At 39.2% G+C, this 23488-nt stretch overlaps 3 protein-coding genes across 3 annotated transcripts; all 3 read left to right on the top strand.

The window, feature by feature from the left end:
- The first annotated feature begins 6266 nt into the window (after nucleotides 1-6266).
- LOC138889905 (uncharacterized) lies at nucleotides 6267-6575 on the top strand. The gene has a single exon (XM_070173250.1). The coding sequence runs from the start codon at nucleotides 6267-6269 to the stop codon at nucleotides 6573-6575; it is 309 nt and encodes a 102-aa protein (XP_070029351.1).
- A 147-nt stretch (nucleotides 6576-6722) lies between these two features.
- On the top strand, nucleotides 6723-7166 carry LOC138889904 (uncharacterized). Its single transcript, XM_070173248.1, has one exon. The coding sequence runs from the start codon at nucleotides 6723-6725 to the stop codon at nucleotides 7164-7166; it is 444 nt and encodes a 147-aa protein (XP_070029349.1).
- A 4115-nt stretch (nucleotides 7167-11281) lies between these two features.
- Nucleotides 11282-12866, top strand: LOC104232395 (pentatricopeptide repeat-containing protein At1g77405). Its single transcript, XM_009785581.2, has one exon. It carries the CDS (start codon nucleotides 11486-11488, stop codon nucleotides 12827-12829), a length of 1344 nt encoding a protein of 447 aa, XP_009783883.1. The 5' UTR covers nucleotides 11282-11485; the 3' UTR covers nucleotides 12830-12866.
- Nucleotides 12867-23488: the final 10622 nt, after the last annotated feature.

Raw genomic sequence — 23488 nt, 5'->3', positions numbered from 1 at the left:
CACGAAGTGTTTTGTTTCTCGTTTGTGTAGTGCTTGGCTCGCTGGTGGTAGCTGCGATTTCTGTAGGTGGTAAGTCTTCGACATTTCCTTGAGGGGGTTTTTCGAGCATATTGCTCAGAGCGCTTGTCAACCATTCTTCTAGCAGCTTTTTGACTGTTGGTGGTGCTTCCTCCATCGTGGACGTTGAGGATCCCCTTTCACGCAAGACCGTTAGATCCCCGTGTGGAGAAGGTGAGATCTCCCCCTCTGGTGTAACTCTTGGTGTTGTATTCTCGATGTATTCTCTACCGGCTTCGTTGAGGGAGTTCAGGAGATTGTTTGAGACATTTGCTATCATCTTCAGCCTCGCTTCTTTTTCCGCCATTGTTGGTTTTTATGAGGTTTGAAGAAGAGTAATCGTCACTTTCAAGAACCTAGATGAGAACTATGATTTTAGCTATGGAAATCCCCACAGACGGCGCCAAATTGTTTGACTCAAAAGATATTAAAACCTTTTTGAATAAATCAATCAAAGATGAAGGGGTAAATCGTGGCTGAAGATAATAAACTCTAGGATGATAGTAATAGAGAAGAGAATTGTAAATATCCTTTTTTATTCAAGGTTCGTGAATTTTAAAGAGTCTGCCCCTTTTACAAGGCTCTCATTCCTCTTATATATTGAGGAATCCCCCCCGGTAGAAACGACATGCAAAAGATCCTTTTTTAGGAATATTCTCAATGTCCCGTAATATGCTTACTCTACCACCGAGGTCGTATTATTCTTTCTCTTACTACAAGGTCATACCCTTCTGGGCATCGACTCGAAGGTGCTCGGTCGTCAGTCGTGCTCACTGCAGGTCATGGTCGGTCAAATTCAGATCCATACAATTACAACATTTATGTAAAAACATATAACTTTTCAGTTACAAAATTGTGGCTCACATAAATATTATTAAAAAAGAATTGGAATTACCTATTCAAGATTTGCCACACTTCAAAAGCGTAGCCTAATAGATATCAAAGTCCACACCTCATAGGTGTAGCTTTAGCACATGAAAAATGTTGTCGTATCAGATAATACAACCGTGTCCTTTGTATCTTATTGGCAACACGCTTCTAAAGCTACGCCCAAAAAGCGTGGCTACAGGGAATAGGTTACGGTACTTTAGGCCACCCTCCGGAAAGCATTGTTTATAGTTGAAAAGTGTGGCTTTTGATCAAATGTCACACTTTTTGATAGTTTAAGCCACACTTTTTTGGGGTGGCTACATACCTAAAATGTTGTAGTGCTTCTTACTTCGTTTAGCGCTCATTTCACAATTAAAGTGCTTTAAGAAGTAAAAGGATCAAAACAATGTCAATTAAGAACAAAAAAGGTATATGCTTGTAATGTGGGTGCCAAATAAAAGTCTATAGGCTCAAAAGGGTTAACCAGAGATAACTTTTATTCATAGTGAGTAATAGAGCTCAAAAAGAACAAAGAAAGCCTAAAATTATTTTTCAAATGGAGCATCACCTAAAATCTCTCTTCGACTCACATATGGGGCAAGTCCTAGACTCAATCACAACAACATAGACTACATAAAAACTCACTTCACACATGGTACATGACTCACTAAGGACGGTCTTATTCGGATTCTCAAACAATGCCAGTATTCACGGAGCCACAAGATATTAAGCATTAAGCACAAAGCGAATACAAGTCAAGAAAGTGAGACATAGGTGTCACAAGACATGCTATTCAATATATAGAGGCATCATGCTCAATTTCAAATATATAGGGAAGATATTACACAAGCCAAAGCCTAAATATGCTACTATCAAACAAGTCAAAGGCGCCTAGGTTCATCATTCTTCCTCTATTTATTCCTTAAATATTAATCTACTCTAAAAATTAAAAAAAACTACTACCCGGTTCAATCTACATCCCATAAAAAAGAACCGAGGTGCAAAGAAAAATCACAATGTATCATTACTACCTAAAGAAAAATAAATGACATGTTTTTGGATTTTTTTTTATTTTTTCAAAAAAAAATTATAATTTTTTGTTAGACTTTAATCCCTCAAGAAAACTGTATAGGAGATCCATCGTTGGGAAAAGTTCAAAATTTCTCAAAAAAAAATTGTTTTTTCTAATTTTTTACACTAAAAAAAATTTAAGCTACTAAAACTACTATAATAATACTACACAACTATAAAAAGAAAAATAAGAAGCTAAAATTAAAATAAGAAGTTAATACTTTATTAGCATACTACTACTAATTATCTAGAGGAATTCTTCACCCCGCACTTAAAAAAATACAGTATCCCTAATGAACAAATAAAGCAAAAATAACGAGTGTAGAAAAGAAACTCCCTAAGTGGACAAAGACCGAAGCAATCGTGGCTCTCGGGGTACTCATACTTATCCCAAGGATGGTCCTTTTTGTGGATAACTCATACCAGTTCCAACCATCTTCTCTCTTTTGCACACTTCTTATGGCTTGGAGTCCCATGCTCATGATCCTACAAAACAAATACTACAAAAATAATAAAAATAATAAAAATAATAAAAAATAAGCAAAAATAAAAGCAAATAAAAGAAAGCAGTAAAGTTGGGTTGCCTCCCAACAAGCGCCTTATTTAACGTCTCAACACGACGTGAACCACTTTTTGCCTCCACCTTGAACTTAAGAATTGTACACCTAACAGGGCATTCAGTCTGCGGCTATGTTCTTTTGGTGATGCTACAAAGATAACCAGGCCAAGTAATAAATTTTTCACTCTACACTTCTCGGCTTTTAGATGAGGAATGTAATCTTTTCACTCTGGCACGACAAATCCAAGAATGTAAGCACCTTGTTCCTCTTCCGTTGACTCCTCCAAACGCTCAGATGACTCGATTTTCATGTCATCCAAACACAATGTCAAAAAATATTTTTAATGAGGACCAATACGCCTCAATTCTAGAATTGTATTACTATTTACATCCTCATATTTACATGCACTAGAGTCGTCAAATATAACATTATCTACTTCCTCACATGACTCTAGAACACTCTTCTCAATATTGGCATCCTAAAAAATGGTCTAATGATTGGTATACTCGTTTTAGCTTCTCAATTTGGTCTGGAAGATTTTTTTCAGTTTCACACAACTCATCATTAAATTGTTGGACGTTGAACGCATCAACTTTTGCACTCAAATCTGCATCCAAGTTGTTCAAAGCCAAGCCAAACATGTCAATTTTTTGTGCAAGATCAACTCTCTCCTTAAACCAATCATTCGCCAACATTGTTAGAAGACAACGTCGGTTCGCATATTCCCTTAATCGCGAATATTCGTACCAATACCAACTCTTACTCCCATATTCAAATTCAGATCTCCAAAAGTTCAGGTCAAAACAAGCCCAAAAAGTCTTCCATCAACCAAGTGTCTTCATCAATAACCTTACCTCCGGATATTTCATCCCCATATGTCATGTTGAGAGAACTAGAAACACACTAAGAGAAAAATCAAATTGTTATAAAAATCAAAATATTTACAAAAAAAAAATGTAAAGAAAAAAGTAAAAGTCTAATTTAGAAAAATAGTTAATTCTAAGTCCCCACCAACGGTGCCAAAAATTTATTGCGGTTAAACGCATATGCAAGTATACGCGATCGTCAAATAATAAAGTGACTAAAAGTCGGATGTCGAACCCACAAGGACTTGTGATTAACTATTAACTAAATTAGACTATCCTAATTATCTAAATAAGAATTAAACCTAGAAGTATATGACTCTAATCTAATTAAAATAAAAAGAAAACAAATAATGAACTAAGGACAAATGAAGAGCAGATTTTTATGTTATTAATGTGATGAAAACGATCTAGGGTTATGGGTTATCTAACATTCCTATTGTATTCTTCAATTAAATTGACTAACTAATTTATCTAGCTTATTGGTTCAGGGTTAATATTGCTCATAAGAATCTGTCGAGTTCTTACTCGCCTATTCAAGCTAACCTAATGTCTATATGTCTATGGAGTTAGAATCAACAAGAACACATTTATAATTCATGTACATCAACCAAGTAAGGCAATTAGGTATATGTCTATCCTAACCGCGAATCCGTTCCTCGATACCCAAGTTCAAGAACTTGTTCTACTCAATCCTATGTGCAATCTAGAATTTTACTTTCGAATTCAATTCTAGATTCGTAGATGGTATTCAATTGGTGACCAAGCAATTAAATAATTAAGCGCAAGATTGAATAAACAAATCAATATGATAAATCAAGAAAGAAAAATCAATATCCGAATAACAATAGGCATGAAGAACCACAACTCTAGAACGTGAAATTTAGCTCCACATAGACATGGTAGCCAAACAACAAATCATACAAAGAAACATAAAAATTATAAAGTTTGGTAGAAAAAATGATAATCCAGTCTCTATGGCGGTTCTGTGCTTTACCTTCATCAAAAGTTGTGTAAAAATTATGTTTAAGGACTATTTATAGGTGTGGGATAAAAGCCTAGGCGAAATAATCAAGTCCAAAATAAAAAAATAAAAAAATAAAAAGATAAAATAACTTCAAAACTAGACCCGAGCGTCGCAGCACGAAGCGCCTGAACTTTCTCGCATTGGAAAATGCGACGCGAGCTTTACCGCGAGGAATACTGACTGCGTCGCTTAGATTAAATGTTCCGTCCTATCATTATGTCATAATTGCATACTCATGAGCTAATCATTGTAATGTATAAATATACTTTGCAATATTATTTTGCTCCCGAATTTTTACATTAAAAGTACCTACATTATTCATTAACATCTAAATAAGTGTAAAACTCCATAATCAAGCTAAGTATAGTATATTTAATACTCTCTCCGATTTATAATAAGTGTCCAATTTGCTTTTAGCACGCTCATTAAGAAAATACTAAATTCTATACAAAAATACCTACTATGACTAAACTACCCCTAATTAAACATTTAATGTGAAGAGTAAGAATTTTTTTTAGGGATATGTACATAGGGGTTATTTTGTAAAAACAAATTGAATTCTTTCTTGATTACATAATTGGACACTTATTATGAACCAAAATGAAAAGGCAAATTGGTCACTTATTGTGAACTGGAGGGAGTATCAAACAGTAAAAATACAGAAAAATAGTGAAAATATATGAAAATATGCCCAACATCAATTACCGCCACATAAGTATAGTCAATGATCAAAGGTGCTAATTAATAATTATTCTATTAAGTATAAGTATTCAAATGAAAAAATGAATAGTTCATGTATCGACTTTAAAATTGGGTGGAAGTTTAAGATTGCTCGGAGGCCATTTGGCCTAATGTTTTAAAAAGCCCGTTCTTGAAACGCATCTTACAAGTGGTATTTTTATACTCGAAATAAAGTGCTAATACAAGAAAAGAACAATAATGGGAAGTTTCTTTCTCTGTACAATGTATAAACAAGAGCGGCATGATAAATTATCATTTGAATTAAGAAACAGAGTTAGTGTTGATTTTCAAATTTACGCATTTTACCCATCTGTGTCTTATTTATACGTGCTTATCTTAATTAGTTTGAGATATTTTGCATTACTCTGACTTTATAATTGTTGTTGTATAATTTCCCCTTGTCCTGTTTATGTGGTCTATTCCAAATATTGTATATATCTTCAAATTATGTAGATATTAGAAAAGTCAAAGTCTTTGTTTTATATCTTCACCTGTTTTTTTATTCTTTAGTTGTAGATTATAGTTTCTTTAGTTCCTTTATTTTATTTCTTCACCTGTTTTTTCTGACCTTTAGTTGTAGATTATAGTTCCGGTTAATTCCTTTATTTTATTTCTTCACCTGTTTTGCAATTTTTAGTGGTAGATTATATTTCGATAATTTATTTTATTTTTGTCTCTTGTTTTCGGGATAGTGCTTGCGCAGTGACTCCTAAATTATAGTGGCTTTGGTGAACAATGGTCGGGTAAGGTCTTGTCCTCGGGGGTCTCAGCGCGGGGGAGAGGGTGCGAGGGGGGGTAAGGGGGTAAGAGGGTTAAGGGATGTACTAGGATGAGAGTGGGGTCTTGGAACATAGGAACTTTGGCTGGAAAATTTGTAGAGTTAGTGAAGATTCTCGAGAAAAAGAAGATTAATATAGCTTGTGTACATGAGACTAGGTGGGTAGGAGAAAAGGCGCAAGATGTGGGCAGTTTCAAACTTTGGTATTCTGGGAGGGCGGCAGGAACGGGGTAGGTATCTTGGTTGATAAGGACCTCCGTGAACTAGTAGTGGAGGTTAGGAGGGTGAATGACAGGCTGATGACTATTAAGCTAGTTGTTAGAGGTTTTACGTTGAACATAATCAGTGCGTATGCAGCCCAAGAAAGCTTGGATGAGGAAATCAAGAGGCGTTTCTGGGAGGATTTGGATGAGATGATACGTGGTATCTCGCATACCGAGAAGCTTTTCATTGAAGGAGATTTCAACGGCCACATTGGAGCGATGTTTAGGGGGTATGATGATGTGCATAGTGGCTTTGGTTTTAGAGATAGAAACGGAGGAGGAACGTCTCTGCTGGACTTTGCTAGAGCATTTGATTTGGTGATAGCAAACTCAAGTTTCCCGTAGAAGAGGGAGCACTTGGTCACCTTCCAAAGTTCGGTGGTCGAGACTCAGATTGATTATTTACTCTGCAGGAAGTTCGATAAAGGTCTTTTCACGGATTGCAAGGTCATCCCGAGTGAGAACCCCTCGACCCTTCATAGGCTCCTGGTCATGGACCTTGAGATCACGAGGAAGAGGGTGATGCATATCCAACATAGGATAAAGTGGGGAGCCTTAACGGAAGCAAAAGCGCAGGAGTTGGGGGTCAAGCTGGTGACTATAGGGGCTTGGAGGAGTAGTGTGGACGTAAGCGCTATGTGGATCACGACTGCGCATTGCATTAGGGAAGCCGTGAGAGAGGTATTAAGGGTCTCAAAAGGTTACTCTGGTGGTCACAAAGGAGACTGGTGGTGGAATAGAGAGGTGCAAGGAAAAGTGGAAACCAAGAAAGCAGCATATCTGAAGTTAGTGGAAAGTGTATACGGGGAGGATAAGAGGGCGAATAGAGAGCATTATAAAGTTGCTAAGAAAGAGGTAAAGCTAGCAGTTACGGTGGCCAAGACTGCAGCTTTTAGTCATTTGTATAAGAAACTCGAGGGTCGAGGTAGGGGATAAGAGGTTGTTCAGGTTAGCCAAGGTATGAGAAAGGAAAGTGCGTGACTTGGACCAAGTGAAGTGCATCAAGGACGAAGAAGGTAGAGTTTTGTTGGATGAGGGGCTTATCCGTCGGAGATGGCAGACCTACTTCTATAGTCTCTTGAATGAGGAGGGGGACAAGAGCATTGTACTGGGTGATTTGAAACTATCCGAGAGTCGTTGTGACTTTGGGTATTGTAGGCGGATTAGAGTTGATGAAGTTGAGGGGGCTATGCGTAATATGAGCAGGGGCAAAGCGACCAGGCCGGATGAAATCTCGATGGAGTTTAGGAAGAGTGCGGGCAAGGCAGACTTGAAGTGGCTCACTAGGTTATTTAATATCATTTTTAGGATGAAGAAGATGCCCGAAGAGTGGAGGTAGAGCACGATGTTCCTGTATACAATAACAAGGGTAATATCCAAAATTGCAATAACTATTGGGGTATCAAGTTGCTTGGCCATAATATGAAAGTCTAGGAGAGAGTGGTAGAGCTAAGAGTGAGGAGGAGTGTGCCTATTTCCGAGAACCAGTTTGGGCTTATGTCGGGGCGCTCGACTACCGAAGTCATCCATCTTGTAAGGAGATTGATGGAGCAGTATAGGAGAGAAAGAAGGACTTGCATATAGTGTTCATCGACTTAGAAAAAGGCGTACGATAAAGTTACGAGGGAGGTTTTGTGGAGATGTTTGGAGGCTAGATGTGTACATGTTGCCTACGTTAGGTTGATTAAGGACATGTATGATGGAGTAAAGACCCGAGTGAGAACGGTGAGTGGGGACTTGAACCATTTTCTAGTTATGATGGGGTTACATCAGGGGTCGACACTCAGCCCTTTTTTGTCTGCTCTGGTGATGGACATACTAACACGCCACATCCAAGGGGAGGTACCATGGTGTATGCTATTTGCAGATGATATTGTATTGATTGACGAGACGCGAGACAGTGTGAACGCGCAATTACAGCTATGGAGGCAGACCCTGGAATCTAAAGGTTTCACGTTAAGCAGGACCAAAACAGAATACTTGGAGTGTAAGTTCAATGGCGAGACTCAAGGAGGGGAAGGGGAGGTGAGGCTGGACTCGCAGTTCATCCCTAGGAGGGGGGAGTTTTAAGTGCCTTGGGTCTATTATTCATGGGGATGGGGAGATTGATAAAGATGTCACACATCGTATTGGGGCAGGATGGATGAAATGGAGACTCGCTTCGGGGTTTTGTGTGAAAAGAAATGCCACTGAAACTTAAGGTAAGTTCTAGAGTGATGGTCAGACCAACGATATTGTATGGGGCTGAGTGTTATCCAGTCAAGATCGGTCATGTTCAGAAGATGAAGGTAGCAGAGATGAGGATATTGAGATGGATGCACGAGCACACCAGGTTAGATAGGATCAGAAATGAGGTTATTCGCGACAAGGTAGGTATGGCCCCTATTGAGGACAAGATGCGAGAAGCGCGGCTTAGGTAGTTTGGTCATATTAATTAGGAGGAGGATCACAGACGCCCCGGTGAGGAGGTGTGAGAGGTTGACATTGGAGGGCTTACGGAGAGGTAGAGGTAGGCCAAATAAGAGGTGGGGAGAGGTAATTAGGCAAGACATGGCGCAGCTTCAGCTGACCGAAGACATGACCCTTGATAGGAATGTATGGAGATCGAGGATTAGGATAGTAGAGTAGGTAGTCTAGAGTGTTCATAACAGTAGTATTGGTACGCAGTCTCGCTTTCTGTTGGTAGTAGGTTTTTATGACTAACCATTATTTTCTTTCATTGTTGATCACTTTACTGTCTTGTTATTTTTATTCTGCTTTTACATGGCTTTTTCGTACTGTCCCTTCTTGTCTATATTTTCGTTAATGTGGTGCTTATACTTTCCTGTGCCGAGGGTCTATTGGAAACAGCCTCTCTATCCTCACAAGGTAGGGGTAAAGTCTGCGTACACACTATTCTTCTCAAACTCCACGTTGTGAGATAATACTGGTTATATTGTTGTTGTTGTTGCGTTAGAAAAGTCAAAGTCTTTATTTATTAAGAACTCTATTATAGGCTCGTATAATCTGTGGGCGCAAAATCAGTCTGGCAAAAAATATTTATAGCAAAATATTTTATAGGAATTGCCTTTTTATTATATTTTATAAAATTTGTTAAAGATGATATTTTGATAGAAGTAATTAATTGAAAGAATATAACATTTAAAAAGGGAAAATTTGTCATACTGTATTTAACTTATATTGATGAAAAATAATAAAAAGAATTATTACAAAAAAAAACTAAAATAAAGGAGGTGCCGCAGTATGTAAACCACAAGGGAATTTGTGTCAGGGAGCGAAATGTGAGGAGATGTCAAGTTGAATTTCTTTTAATTTGCTGATGTGGCAATGTCTTTATGTATAAAAAGAGTTTTGTGACTTTATTAACAGATGAAGTGTATATTTTATCATATTATCCATAATAATAATTTTATTTTGAAAAGTCATGGGAAATGATTTGTGAACTGAGTAAATAATAAGGATAAAATAAGAAAAAAAAATGATCTTCTCTTAGTTTGTTAAAATTGACAAGTAAAAGTGAACATATATTTTAGTATAGTGGACAAATAAAAATAAACGCATAGAGTACAATTTTATAATACTAATAGGCGAAATACATAAACGACACATTTAAGTTGTCGTCAATGATCAGACAAACACTCCAACTGACTCATTTACCATTTTAACACTTCAAGTGACTATCAAGTAAATATCTGGTCTAGTCAGCCCACCTCGCATGACACGCGGTCAGAAACGCATGTTACCCGTCAAGTAAATTAGGCTTTTACATTTTTGGAATTAATTTGAAGTGGGTCCCAAAATTTCAACAACCAGCTATGATACCATCAACGCTATTATCGTCGCATCCGCCACCGCCGTGGCTGTCAGACTTGTAAGATGCACGGTAGAAAAAGAAAATTTTCCAGCAGATTAAAGTCAACCATCAACCAAAAAATTGTGAACTCATAACTCATGAAATCTCAACAAAATTATTTCATCCATCTACATTAGAAACAATCGAAACCTAGTTGCTTGAATTAAGTAATCAACTGGATACCAATATTAAAATAAATTACTCAAAAATTTAGAATACTACAAAGAGAATAATAATTTAAAACCCAAGTTCTGAATCAATATAATAAGAGAGAGAAGACTGAGGACGAAAAAATAGATAGATAGAGCTCGTCGGAGCTGTCGAGCTGGTTAATAATACTGTAGCTACTATGTGTCGACTTCGTCAATATTGACGTGAATGAGCTCTCAAATATAACACAATGAGATAAAAAGAGAGAAAGAAGATTGCCGGAAAGGACCTTTTCCAACGAGGTCCTTGGTGGATTTTACAGTTAATTTGTTTAGGACGAGGGGCGAGAAGAGGTCCTGTCTTTAGGAAGAAGGGATGGGGAAAAGAGCATTGGGGGTTTTTATTTGTTATTTGTAGAAAAGGAAAAAGGAAAGTAGAAAGGGAACGAAGAAGAATATTGTTGGGGGGGGGGGAGCAAGTTCAGTAGTACGCCTGATTCACGAGGTTCTACCACCATAGGGCCCAATCATAATAAAAAGGAAATAGTTTTCTCTTTTTTCTCCCATGTTGCCTGTCTGATCGAAATCATCGAAAAGCCATAAGTCATAGTGCGCATACTAAGACTAAGGCTAGAGCAGTAAAAGAAATTGCTTTGCATGTGTTTTTTTTTTTTGTTAATTACATTTGTCAAATTTTTATTACAATTTAAAGGTGTCATTTTTAATTGGTTTGATAAGTCATTGGCGAGTGTAACTCACGCATATGGTCAGTAGGACTCGGATGTTCACGAGGCTTATTTTTTATGGACTATAAGTGTCAAAATACTAAAAGGGTTAGTTGAGGTATTTGTCTGATTGTCGAGGACAACTTAAAAGGACTGTTTATGTATTTCGTCATACTAATACTACAAGTAAATTACGCTAAAATTAATTTATGAAAAATTTATTCAGTATAACTTTTATCATTTACCTTTGACAATAATATACGCCTTTATAGAACTGTATTCTTATATTCAAATTCTCTAAGGAAGAAATTGGCATCCAAATTGTCTGTCCAAGGCATAACATCATTTCATCTCCACATGTGATATCATATGTTTATGTGGCTCTATCCGACAACTTCACTCCCCTTCTTAGTTCTTAGAGGTTCCGTTTCAGTTTTCACACACTTCAGTTCTCAAGCCATTCAACTTCCAGCTATGTACAGTTACTACTACTAAAGCTCTTCTTGCACTTCGCGGCTTTATGATAATATGTTGTCATCAAGATCACTTTCTTCTCCTAATTTTACCCAAAACCTTCTTATAAACCAAGTTTTAGCTGCAATTATCCGAAATCGGCCGTTTGAGAAAAATGTCTCAGCCTCAATTCCCAACCAACCCATTTGGACTGTAGAAGCAGTTTCTCAAGTCCTAAGATCAATCCCCATATATCTCTTCCAATCTCCAAGATCCATTGGCCGCCAAAGTGGGTTTCGCCACCGTACCCCATTAAAGCAAAGAAACCTAAGAGAAGAATTCCATAAGGCCCGAAAACGGGTACTCATTCTTGGTCCAGCTGCTCATAGAGATCCTCAAAATGTACAGATAGGCGTGGACAAAGCACTAGAATTTTTCCATTGGGTTGAGACTCATTGTGCGTTTACTCACAATGAGCTCACGTGTAAGGAGATGTCTCTTGTTCTTGCTAAAGGGGGTTGTAAATTGAAACTCATTTGGGAATTTCTCAAAAAGATGTCAAGAAAAGGGCTCGTTACGACACCGACCGTTACATGTTTGATAAAACGCCTAGGAGAAGAAGGGTTAGTGGAAGAAGCATTGGCTACCTTTTATAGAATGAAACAGTTTCACTGTAAGCCTGATGTGTATGCTTACAACACTCTAATATTAGCTCTTTGTAGAGTTGGAAATTTCAAGAAAGCCAAGTTTTTGTTGGAGCAAATGGAGTTGCCGGGGTTTAGGTGTCCACCTGATGTGTTCACTTACACAATCTTGATTAGCTCTTATTGTAGGTATGGTCTGGAAACTGGCTGTAGAAAAGCTATTAGGAGGAGAATATGGGAGGCGAATCACTTGTTTCGCCTTATGCTATTCAAAGGATTTGTTCCTGACGTTGTAACTTATAATAGTTTGATCAATGGATGCTGCAAAACTAATAGGATAGAGAGGGCAATGGAGTTGTTGGATGATATGGTGAAAAGGGGTATTGCACCTAATCGAATTACGCATAATTCTTTCATAAGGTACTACAGTGCTACTAATGAGATTGATAAGGCTATTGAGATGCTGAGAAGAATGCAAGGAATGGATGATGGAGTGGTAGCATGTAACAGTTCATATACACCGATAATTCATGCCCTGTGTGAAGCTGGTAGGGTGGTGGAGGCGAAAGATTTTCTTGTGGAATTGGCTGAACATGGTTCAATTCCAAGAGAATATACTTATAAACTAGTTCGTGATGCTTTAGAATCTGCAGGGAAGATTGATTTACTTGATGCAGAATTTTGTAGGCGATTAGAAGATGGTATTAAAGGTAGGATTAGACAAGTGATGAAAATGAAACCTTTGTTGCAGCATGAAAGTATTTCTTGGCATTGAATATTAAGCTTTTTATGGATTCTGATCTTATAAAAGATATAGGATTTAACTTATATGCACTATTAGTATAGTGAATTTTTTCGATATGTATTTTAATCTATTATAGCAGGTTGCCTGACTCATTTTCTAGGTTATGAATTCTAGTTATAAAGAACATAAATCAAAAGGAATTTTTTAGGCACTAAAGCACGGCGCTTTTTCGAGTTCAAGAAGGTTATACGTTCTACTCCCCTGTGCTCTACAGTTATAGGCTCCTGTGTGATCTACTTTTTATATTGTTTATCCCTTTATTATCTAAGGTAGCACATTTAATCGTTAATTTATCAAAAGTTGCAAATTTAGCCGAAGAAGAAACCAAGCTACCTAATCTTGAGAATTTGGATAATGTACTAACTGCATGCCCCCCGGTCAGACGAATTTCGTCATCAACTTTTCTAGCCGAAATAATTAATTTTGTAAAGGGCATACATACATCTAATAAACATGGATACTGTTTGTCTAAAAGAGAGTTCTATAAGATAAATATACACTTGTAGATAAGGCAAATCCCGATAACCGAGTTGTGGGTAAACGGAGCTTTTAGCAAAGCACTAGCAATTAGCAAAATGGAAGTTACTAAAGTCATATAAGAACCAAGAGAGAAAATATTAGTTGTCACGCCTCCTTTTTACACGCCCGAAGGTAGTACAAGGGAGTTTTTCCAATTAAAGTGACATTATTCGAAATGGAATTAATTTATTCAATTTTGTTCAGAGTCGCCACTTGGGATAGTTTATTTGGTGTCCCAAGTCACTGATTTATTTTAAATCCCAAATCGAGGAAAATTTCGACTTTCCTTTTTGAAGTCTGCGAACCAGAAATTTTGAATAAGGAACTCTGTTAACCCGGGGGAAGGTGTTAGGCATCCCCGGATTCCGTGGTTCTAGCACGGTCGCTTAAACTATTATGACTGGCATATTATCTGATTTTAATACATGTTTTAAACTATTGTGCATTTTTACCTTATAACCACTTTTATTTAATTATTGTTACATATTGCGAATTATGTCACGAGAACCGTACTCACGATCTACAACATGTTTAATTTTTTTTATTAAAGATTAAATTGTGGCCAGGTCACATAACTGTACCCCCGGATTTTAGTAACTAGGTGTCACAAACTACGTTACGGGAACCGTAGCTATGACAATTATTCAATTAACGCACCTAAAGTAAACTACGAAAGTTCAAGCCAATTTCTATTTTTTTAGCTTGCGTTTTCTATCTCTTTTATACATACACGAACATATACATACTTCAAAAGTTTTTGTAAAAAAGGAAGATATATATTTAAATTTGCTCGACTTATGTAACTTAATGTACAAGTCATGAAAATACATAGACTAGTAAAAAAAGGATTGGATAAATCAGGAGGCAAAAAGTCCAAGAACCAGAAAATGTGAGGCAGCGAGGATAGGGGGGCAAATTTTGACGTTAAACTAATCAAACAAATAAAGTAGATTGTGGTTGTAAAAGCTGGAATGCACAAACAACTCATTAACAAACTATTGAGGAAACATTATGCCTACGAATTGAAACAGGTGACACTATATATCTTTATATTTTTGCTATTAAAAAAACTATATACCTCATGCTGCTGCTTATCTTATTTCTGAAAGTGGAGTATAGAATATAATTTACGGCTTGTTTGCTATTAAAAGATAACCATTGCTGGCCATCAGATCCTCGATTTAAGAGCAAATTTGCTTGGATTTTACTCTCTTCCTCGATGACAAGAAGTGAAAATTAAAGAAAATGAGTAAAGACTCCCAAAGAAAATAACAGATTCCAAAATCTTTACAGCATTTACTTCGTCAACATTTAATCTAAAATTTAACATTTTCGATTCATTACACTACTTTATTCAAATGAAAATCAAACATTCATCCATGACAAACTAGAATAGCAGAAATCGTATTTTTGATCAAATCCAAAAATCTAAAAGGAATTCAATAACTTTACATAGCCATTTAGCAAAACATAATACAAAGGATTTGGGACTGACCTAACAGAGTTAAGAGGACACCAAGAGATAAGCCAAAGAAAAGCAGAATCCAAATCACATGAGGAGCTGAAGAAGCAATTTCAACAGTAGCAACAGAGCAGCAAACCTTTACTCGAATCCAGCTGAAAATTTTGAATTTTGAAGCCTTTGCTTTCAGCTCTTTTGAGTGTGAAGAAATTTTCAAAGTGAGTCTCTCAAATGTTGGGTGTGAATTCAGGTGTGCATTTTCAGAGAAGCTTCCGTGGTAAAATGAGTGTGTGCGGCCGTTTTTCTTGGGAAGAAAGGGTGAGATCTGTTGTATTTGTCTGTTGCTTGGAGAAAAAATCCAAGAAGAAGAAGAAGAGAGCTCTCTTGTAAAATGCGCCCTTTTCTATATATAAATTTTTTTAAGGTTAGGTCTTGATGTGTGTGTTATAGGTAGAGAGAATGATGAAGAGTGGGTGGAGGAAATATTTTTTGGGGAGAGTGGGGAACATGAGTGGGGAAAGTGGGGAGAGTGGGGAACATGAGTGGGGAAAATGGGGAAAGTGGGTAGTGATTGGAGAAAGTGAGGAAAGTGGGTAGTGAGTGGAGAAAGTGGGGAAAGTGGGAAGAGTGGGGAACATGAGTGGGGAAAATGGGAATGAGTAGAGAAAAGTAGGAATAAATTCAAACATAGTCAAAAATAAGCTGCTCACAACTGTTGTCCCTCTTTGCTCGAAAACATGAAGAGTTTTCGGGCAAAGATAAAGTGAGCAACTACAAGCAATTTTTGCCCGTTTGAAACTCCATTTGGAAGCATTTTGAAAAAGTTTGACCGAACCTTGCTTCAGAGGTTACCTACATATCCTTGGCTATAAAGGAATCAGGTCGGTGTAGTTCTGAAAGTTTTGGTAGCTGGGATTACCGGGAAACTGTGGTTTCACTGTTGTTGCTGTTGTTTCTGCTTGCTGAGCTCCTTATTACACAAAAAAATGGAAAAATAAAAAGCTAAACTAGGTAAGCCTATCAACTATGAGTTACAAGATTCCCATCTATAAGTCTCTTGAAGCTTGATCTTGAGTCTTAGTTGGTTCTTGCTGTTGGACTCCGATCTGAATCTTGATGCTCGTTAGTTGCAATCGCTGATTCATTCTTCAGCTTTTGGATCAAGGCAGGACATGCGAAGCTTGTGACTTCAATCCTATCTTGAGCAGCCCGCATCTTTTCTACGCTTCTGCACTTTAGAGCTCACATCTTTTTTCTTGTGTTTCTTTTCTTTTATTTGAAAATAGACTTCTTCTTTTGGTCTCCTCGAAACTTGTCCCTCGAGGTAAAAACCTTCTTAGGCACCAAAACAAACAAACAAACGAAATTTTTCTGCCCCAGTTTTCACTAGGAAAATTTTGTGAGTTATTGCAACAAAATCTAAATTATTTCTTTATTGAAAGCAATAAAATCAGGATTGTGTATCCCAGAGAAAAAGAGATTAGGGAATGGAGACCCTATATCTAAAATGAAATCAAATGGGGATTGGAGGCCCCAAGTTGGAAAGATTACCAGGGTATGCTGGAAAAATGATCGGGTTATGCCGGAAAGGTCCTCGGGTTATGCCGGAAAGGAAAAAGGTCCTCGGGTTATGCCGGAGAAGACCACGAGTTATGCCGGGAAAGTCATCGGATTATGCCGGAAATAAAAAAGGTCCTCGGGTTATGCCGGGGACGTCCACGGTTTATGCCGGGGACGTCCACGGTTTATGCCGGGAAATTCATCGGGTTATGCCGGAAAAAGGAAAGGTCCTCGGGTTATGCCGGAAAATTCATCGGGTTATGCCGGAAAAGAAAAATGTCCTCGGGTTATGTCGGGGAGGTCCACGAGTTATGCCGGGAGAAAAGAAAAAAAAAAGGTCTCTGGGTTATGCCAGGGAGGTCCACGGGTTATGCCGGGAGAAAAAGAAAAAGGTCTCTGGGTTATGCCAAGGAAGTCCACCGGTTATGCCGGGAGGAAAAGAAAAAGGTCCTTGGGTTATGCCAGGGAGGTCCACGGGTTATGCCGGGAGAGTCATCGGGTTATGCCGGAAAAGAAAAAGGTCCTCGGGTTATGCCGGGGAGGTCTACGGGTTATGCCGCGAAAGAAAAAAAAGTCCTCGGGTTATGCCGGGGAGGTCCACGGGTTATACCGGAAAAGTTCATCGGGTTATGCCGGAAAAGAAAAAGGGTCCTCGGGTTATGCCGGGGAGATCCACGGGTTATGTCGGGAAAGTCATCGGGTTATGCCGGAGAAAGGAAAAGGTCCTCGGGTTATGCCGGGGATCAACTAGAGAGTGGAACTCAATACTAAAAGAGACTACCAGGTTATGCTGGCAGTGACTAGGGAATGAGACCCTAGGTGGGAAAAGATTACCAGGTTACTGGCATCGACTAGGGAATGGGGTCCTATGTTGGAAAGGACGTAGCTAGAGATTGGAGACTCTACGCTACCATGATTTTGAATTTCTCTTCTTCTTCTTTTTATTTTTATTTTTTATCAATCTTCATTTTTTTTTTGAGTTTAAGAAAATGAGTAAAAAATGCAGGAAAGAATTGGGAGGAGACTTCCCTTTTGGGTTGATTATTGTAGCATAGCTATTTCTAACCCTTGCACATTTCCTTTTGGTTGCACCTGATTTTTGCATGGTTGTTTTGGATTGCACATGTTTCAATTTTTCAAACAAAGAACAACTGCTAGTTTGAAACGGTGGTCGGTTTTGTGGCCTTCATTGTTTTTGATCACTTAATCTCGGTCTAGCTCTTTTGGTGAGAACCTCTGCTGCTTGTTGAAGATTGATCTCTCTCCTAAAACTGAGGAACTCAACTTTTCAAACTTTCCAAACGGCGGTTCAACCGTGCGGGGCTTTGTCCCTTTCACTTTAATCCACCTCTAGGGCTTTGACTTCGAATTTCTTTTCATTTTCAATAACTCTGGTTTTAGAGCATCGGCTATTATGGCCAGTCGGGATCGACTTGATGCACCCGCTGAGGCTGGGGTACTTTTCTTTGGACTTGGTTTTTATCAAGCAGAACTCTATAAAACCAATCTTGCCACCTTTTCTTTGTATTAGTTACAGAACAGAGTTAGACCGAAAGAGGTTCAAGAAAAAGTAAACAAATGACAAGAAAATGAATTTAAAAGAGAAGCATCCCTTTCAGGGAGGAAGGACGGACTTATCTGAGGTGCATGCAGACTTCAAATAGACATGACATACTTCTTGGACTAGACAACTGATCCGCACAAATATCCTATCTTCTCATAAACTCATTGCGACTCGTGTTTCAAAACCGAGAAAACTTGCCAGGACTTTTTCAATACCAATGGTGGTGAGGGGTTTCTTCTTTTCGATCGATGACGCCCTTTGTGGGTTTTCACCAATCGATCTCTCCATTTCTCTTCTTATCGTCGCCTTATAGTGCTCGTTACGAGTTTTTACTAACAAGACTCTTTCATTTTCGATTTCTCTGCTCGCCATTGCCTTATGGCGCCCGTAGGTTTTCACCAATAAGACTCTCTCATTTTATTTCTCTCATCTTGATTGCATCATATCCAAGCAACTGCGTTCTTTGATTTTGAAAATCCTTTTGCCGATTGATCGAAAGGACTAGAAACAGGTTTGGGTAAAAAGAACTTGGATCGAATTACAAATTTGGAACCGTTCGGGCTGGATCATCGCCGAATTATTATAACGTCTGCCCCAGTTTCACTTTTGGGGAAATTTGGATTTTTGTTTTGGTGTGACTGAACCCCAGGGAGAGGCTGCCTACGTATCCTTTCGGAATCAAGTCGAACGTAGTTCAGGAAACTTTGTTTTTGATTTTTCTTTTGTTTTTCTGTTTTGTTTTGTTTTCTCTCTTTTTTTTATTGAGACTTTCAGGTTCCAAAGAGGGTAATGAAAGAAAGGTAAACGGCTCAAAGGGTTAGCAAAGGATTGGAGTGTTTGGGGTAGCGAGAATTAAAGCCTTCATCATCCCAATCGGATAATGTTATTGCTGCAGAAGGATTAGACATAGTACCTTTTGACCGCATAGTACCTTTTGATCGCATCTGCATTTACAGCTATTTCAGAGTCATTTCCTTCAATGTCTCCAAGATATAATGCCCCTTTTGGCAATAATTTTCTGATGATATATGGGCCTTTCCAGTTAGGAGCAAATTTTCCTTTGGCTTCTTGATGATGGGGGAGAATACGCCTTAAGACGAGTTGCCCCACTTCAAAGTTTCTAGGCCGCACTTTCTTGTTGTAGGCACGAGCCATTCTTTGTTGATACAACTGCCCGTGGTAGACTGCAGCCATTCGCTTTTCATCAATCAGGGTTAACTGTTCCAAACGGGTTTTGACCCACTCACAGTCTTCACTTTCAGCTTCAACAATGATCCGGAGAGAAGGGATTTTAACTTCCGCGGGTATTACGGCTTCCGTGCCATAAACCAAAAGGTACGGGGTTGCTCCGACCGATGTGCGCACAGTAGTGCGATACCCCAATAATGCAAACGGCAACTTTTCATGCCACTTCCTGGAACTTTGAATCATCTTTCTCAAAATCATTTTGATGTTCTTGTTTGCTGCTTCGACGACACCATTGGCTTTGGTACGATAAGGAGTAGAGTTCCGATGCGTTATCTTGAATTGTTCACATATATCTCTCATCAAATGACTATTCAAATTTGGAGCATTATCCGTAATGATAGTTGCAGGAATACCAAAACGGCAGATGAGGTTGGAATGCACGAAGTCTACTACAGTTTTCTTGGTGACAAATTTAAGGGTAATTGCTTCAACCCACTTTGTGAAGTAGTCGATAGCGACCAATATGAATCTATGCCCATTTGAAGCTTTTGGCTCAATCGGCCCAATGACGTCCATACCCCAGGCAACAAATGGCCAAGGTGCTGACATGGGATGTAGTTTTGTAGGCGGTGCATGAATCAAATCACCGTGCACCTGACATTGGTGACATTTTTGGATGAAACTGAAGCAGTCCTTTTCCATAGTCATCCAGTAATAGCCCGCTCGCAGGATTTTCTTTGCCAAAACATACCCGTTCATGTGGGGTCTGCACAATCCTGTGTGTACATCATACATGATTCTTCCGGCTTCTTTGACATCAACACATCTTAACAAGTTGAGGTTCAGAGTCCTTTTGAACAAAACATCACCGCTCAGGAAGAAACCACTTGCGTACCGTCTGATGGTTCTCTTTTGGTCCCCACTGGCTTGCTCGGGGTACTCTTTAGTTTTCAGAAATCTTTTGATATCATGATACCATGGCTGAATACTTGGTTCTGCCTCAGCCGTATTACAGTAACCGTGTTTTTCCCGGATTTGGATTTCCAAGGGATCAATATGGGCATTTCCTGGGTATGGCAGCATCGAGGCCAAAGTAGCAAGTGAATCGGCCAGTTCATTGTGACAACGAGTGATGTACCTGAACTCTATTGACTTGAATCGCCTACTAAGATCTTCCACGTGTTGCATGTAGGGAATAAGTTTGACATCTCGAGTCTCCCATTCTCCCTGAGCTTGTCAGATAATCAGATCTGAATCTCCCATGATTAACAATTCTTCGACATCTTGGTCGATTGCCATGTTCATACCCATAATGCAGGCTTCATACTCAGCAGTATTGTTTGTGTAGAAAACCCGAAGTCGGGCTGTGGCTGGATAGTGCTGACTAGTGGGTGAGATCAAGATTGCCCCAATTCCAACGCCTTTTGCGTTCACAGCTCCATCGAAGAACATTTTCCAAGCATTGGTGTCTTCTGATGTCATCTCGATTGAATTCACCTCCTCATCTAGAAAGTAAGTACTCAGAGGTTGATATTCATCATCCACAGGGTTTTCAGCTAGGTGATCTGCTAAAGCCTGGGCTTTTATTGCCGTGCGGGTGACATAGACTATGTCAAACTCAGTGAGCAGGATCTACCATTTTGCTAACCTCCTTGTGGGCATCGGCTTCTGGAATATGTACTTCAAAGGGTCCAACCTGGTAATGAGGTAAGTGGTATAGGCCAACAAGTAATGCCTAAGCTTCTGAGCGACCCAAGTTATAGCGCAGCAAGTTCTTTCCAACAAAGTGTATTTGGCTTCATAGCTGGTAAACTTCTTGCTCAGATAGTAGATGGCCTACTCTCTCTTTTCGGTCACATCATGTTGCCCAAGGACGCAGCCAAAGGAATTTTCCAAGACTGTCAGATACAAGAACAGAGGCCTTCCCGGTTCAGGTGGGACCAAGACTGGCGGGTTCGACAAATATTCTTTGATTTTGTCAAAGGCTTCTTGACACTCATCCGTCCATTTAATCGCTGTATCTTTCTTTAACAGCTTGAAGATGGGTTCACATGTTGAAGTCAACTGAGCAATGAATCGGCTAATGTAATTCAACCTTCCCAGCAGGCTCATAACCTCTTTCTTGGTTCTTGGAGAAGGCAAATCCCGAATAGACTTTATCTTTGTTGGGTCTAGCTCGATGCCTCTCCGACTGACTATAAATCCCAAGAGTTTGCCAGACGGAACTCTGAATGCACATTTCACCGGATTTAGCTTCAAATCATATTTATGTAGCCGCTCAAAGAATTTTCTTAGGTCCCGAACATGGTCGTCCTGGGTTCTGGATTTGATGATCACATCGTCCACATACACCTCTATCCTTTGATGCATCATGTCATGAAATATGGCAGTCATGGCCCTCATATAAGTTGCCCCGGCATTTTTCAAACCAAAAGGCATGACCATGTAACAGTAGGTGCCCTAGGGTATGGTGAAAGCTGTCTTTTCCGCATCTTCTTCATCCATCAACACCTGGTGATATCCTGCATAACAATCCACAAAAGACTATATTTCATGTTTGGCGCAGTTATAAACAATGATATGGATGTTTGGCAGAGGGAAATTGTCCTTGGGGCTTGCTTTGTTCAGATCTCGGTAGTCAACGCACACCCGAATTTTCCCATCTTTCTTTGGCACGGGAACTATGTTAGCCAGCCATGTGGTGTATCGGACCACTCGGATCACTCCCGCCTTTAACTGTTTTGTGACCTCTTCTTTAATCTTGTCACTGATATCAATTTTGAACTTCCTCTGTTTTTGCTGGACAGGGGAATAATCGGGGTAGGTTGGCAACTTATGGACCACTAAATCGACACTTAATCATGGCATGTCATCGTATGACCAAACAAACACATCTTTGAATTCAAACAAAAGTTGGATCAATGCATCCCTGGTTCTTTCATCTGTGTGAATGCTTATCTTGGTTTCTTTGACTTCTTCAGAGCTACCCAGATTAACCGGCTCGGTTTCATTTAAGTTCGGCTTAGGTTTATTCCCAAATTGTTCCAATTCTCGATTTATTTCCTTAAAAGCATCTTCTTCATCATATTCCATTTCTTGATTCATTATTTCACAATTAGACAGCATGTTTGGATCTGGGCATGAAGTCCGCAAGCATGTCATGTTATTTAAAGCCGCATTATTAGAACTGAAAGAAGAAATAAAAAAAGTAACAAAATTAGAAAGAATAAAGAGAGACGAACGATGAAATATTAATTTCATTTCATTGAATTTTGAAGATAACAGGGTTTACATTAGCATTTAAAGACAGGAAACTAAAAGAAAAACATCCGAGTTACACCTTGAAATAACTCGTGATGCAGAAAAGGTGGCAGGACTGGACTACCGGGATTCCCGCCTGATTGGAAACGGAGTAGCCTTCCAATTTTGCAGCTTGGCATTGGGCCCCATATGCAGTACCTCAGCGGTGCTCGAGCCTTCTCCCGGCTGAACCATGTGGGTTTCATACAGCATTTGCCTCATAGCCCCACAGATTTCTTCAATTTCCTCGGCCATGAAGGCCTCATCTTCTTCTTCTTCATTGTACTTGGGCCTGACAAATGTTCTGTAGAGATGCGGAATTGGCTGAGATAAAACCCAACCATTGCTCTTTCGTTGATTTGCCCACGTCACATCAGCTTCTGTGGCATGAAAACCCACACCGAAGAACTTCTTGGTGGCAAGTAAGGTGATAGGTTCGGTGATACCTTCCAATGATGCCCCAAGCCCCTTCCCGGGTTTATAACCATGCCTGATCATTTCCTTGGCAACCATAACTGACACTTTTGAGAGAAAAGGCTGAGGGCAAGGGCTTCCTTCTTCATATTGGTCTGCGACCACAACCTCGAAAACTTGATAGACTATATGTTCACTACCTTCCCTAGCTTCGGGCATGGGGCCGGCGGGTCCCGATAGATCGATTGCTCATCCTCTCTGTGGACTATGATCTCCTGATCTTCATATTCCAATTTCACCATCTAGTGGAGAGTGGAAGGTACGGCTCCTGCCGCGTGAATCCAAGGCCTTCCCAAGAGGAAATTATAAGAAGTATCCATGTCTAGGACTTGAAAGGTCACCTCAAAATCCACAGGTTCAATAGTCAAAATCAAATCGATCTCGCCTATGGTCACTCTTTTGATGCCATCAAAGGCATGAACACAGACGTTGTTGGGCCTGATTCTCTCAGTCTCGATATCCATTCTTTGCAGAGTTGAGAGAGGGCAGATATCTACTCCGGAACCGCCATCCAGCATGACTCTTTTCACATAGTACCCCTCACATTTAACTGTTAGGTGGA

Source organism: Nicotiana sylvestris, chromosome 4, assembly GCF_000393655.2.
Source record: "Nicotiana sylvestris chromosome 4, ASM39365v2, whole genome shotgun sequence".
Lineage (NCBI taxonomy): Eukaryota > Viridiplantae > Streptophyta > Magnoliopsida > Solanales > Solanaceae > Nicotiana > Nicotiana sylvestris.
This window is presented reverse-complemented; position numbering and strand designations above follow the sequence as displayed.

Excerpts from the sequence above, each read along its gene's own strand:
- LOC138889905 (XM_070173250.1), top strand. The coding sequence starts at position 6,267 with ATGACTATTAAGCTAGTTGTTAGAGGTTTTACGTTGAACATAATCAGT.
- LOC138889904 (XM_070173248.1), top strand. The coding sequence starts at position 6,723 with ATGGACCTTGAGATCACGAGGAAGAGGGTGATGCATATCCAACATAGG.
- LOC104232395 (XM_009785581.2), top strand. The coding sequence starts at position 11,486 with ATGTTGTCATCAAGATCACTTTCTTCTCCTAATTTTACCCAAAACCTT.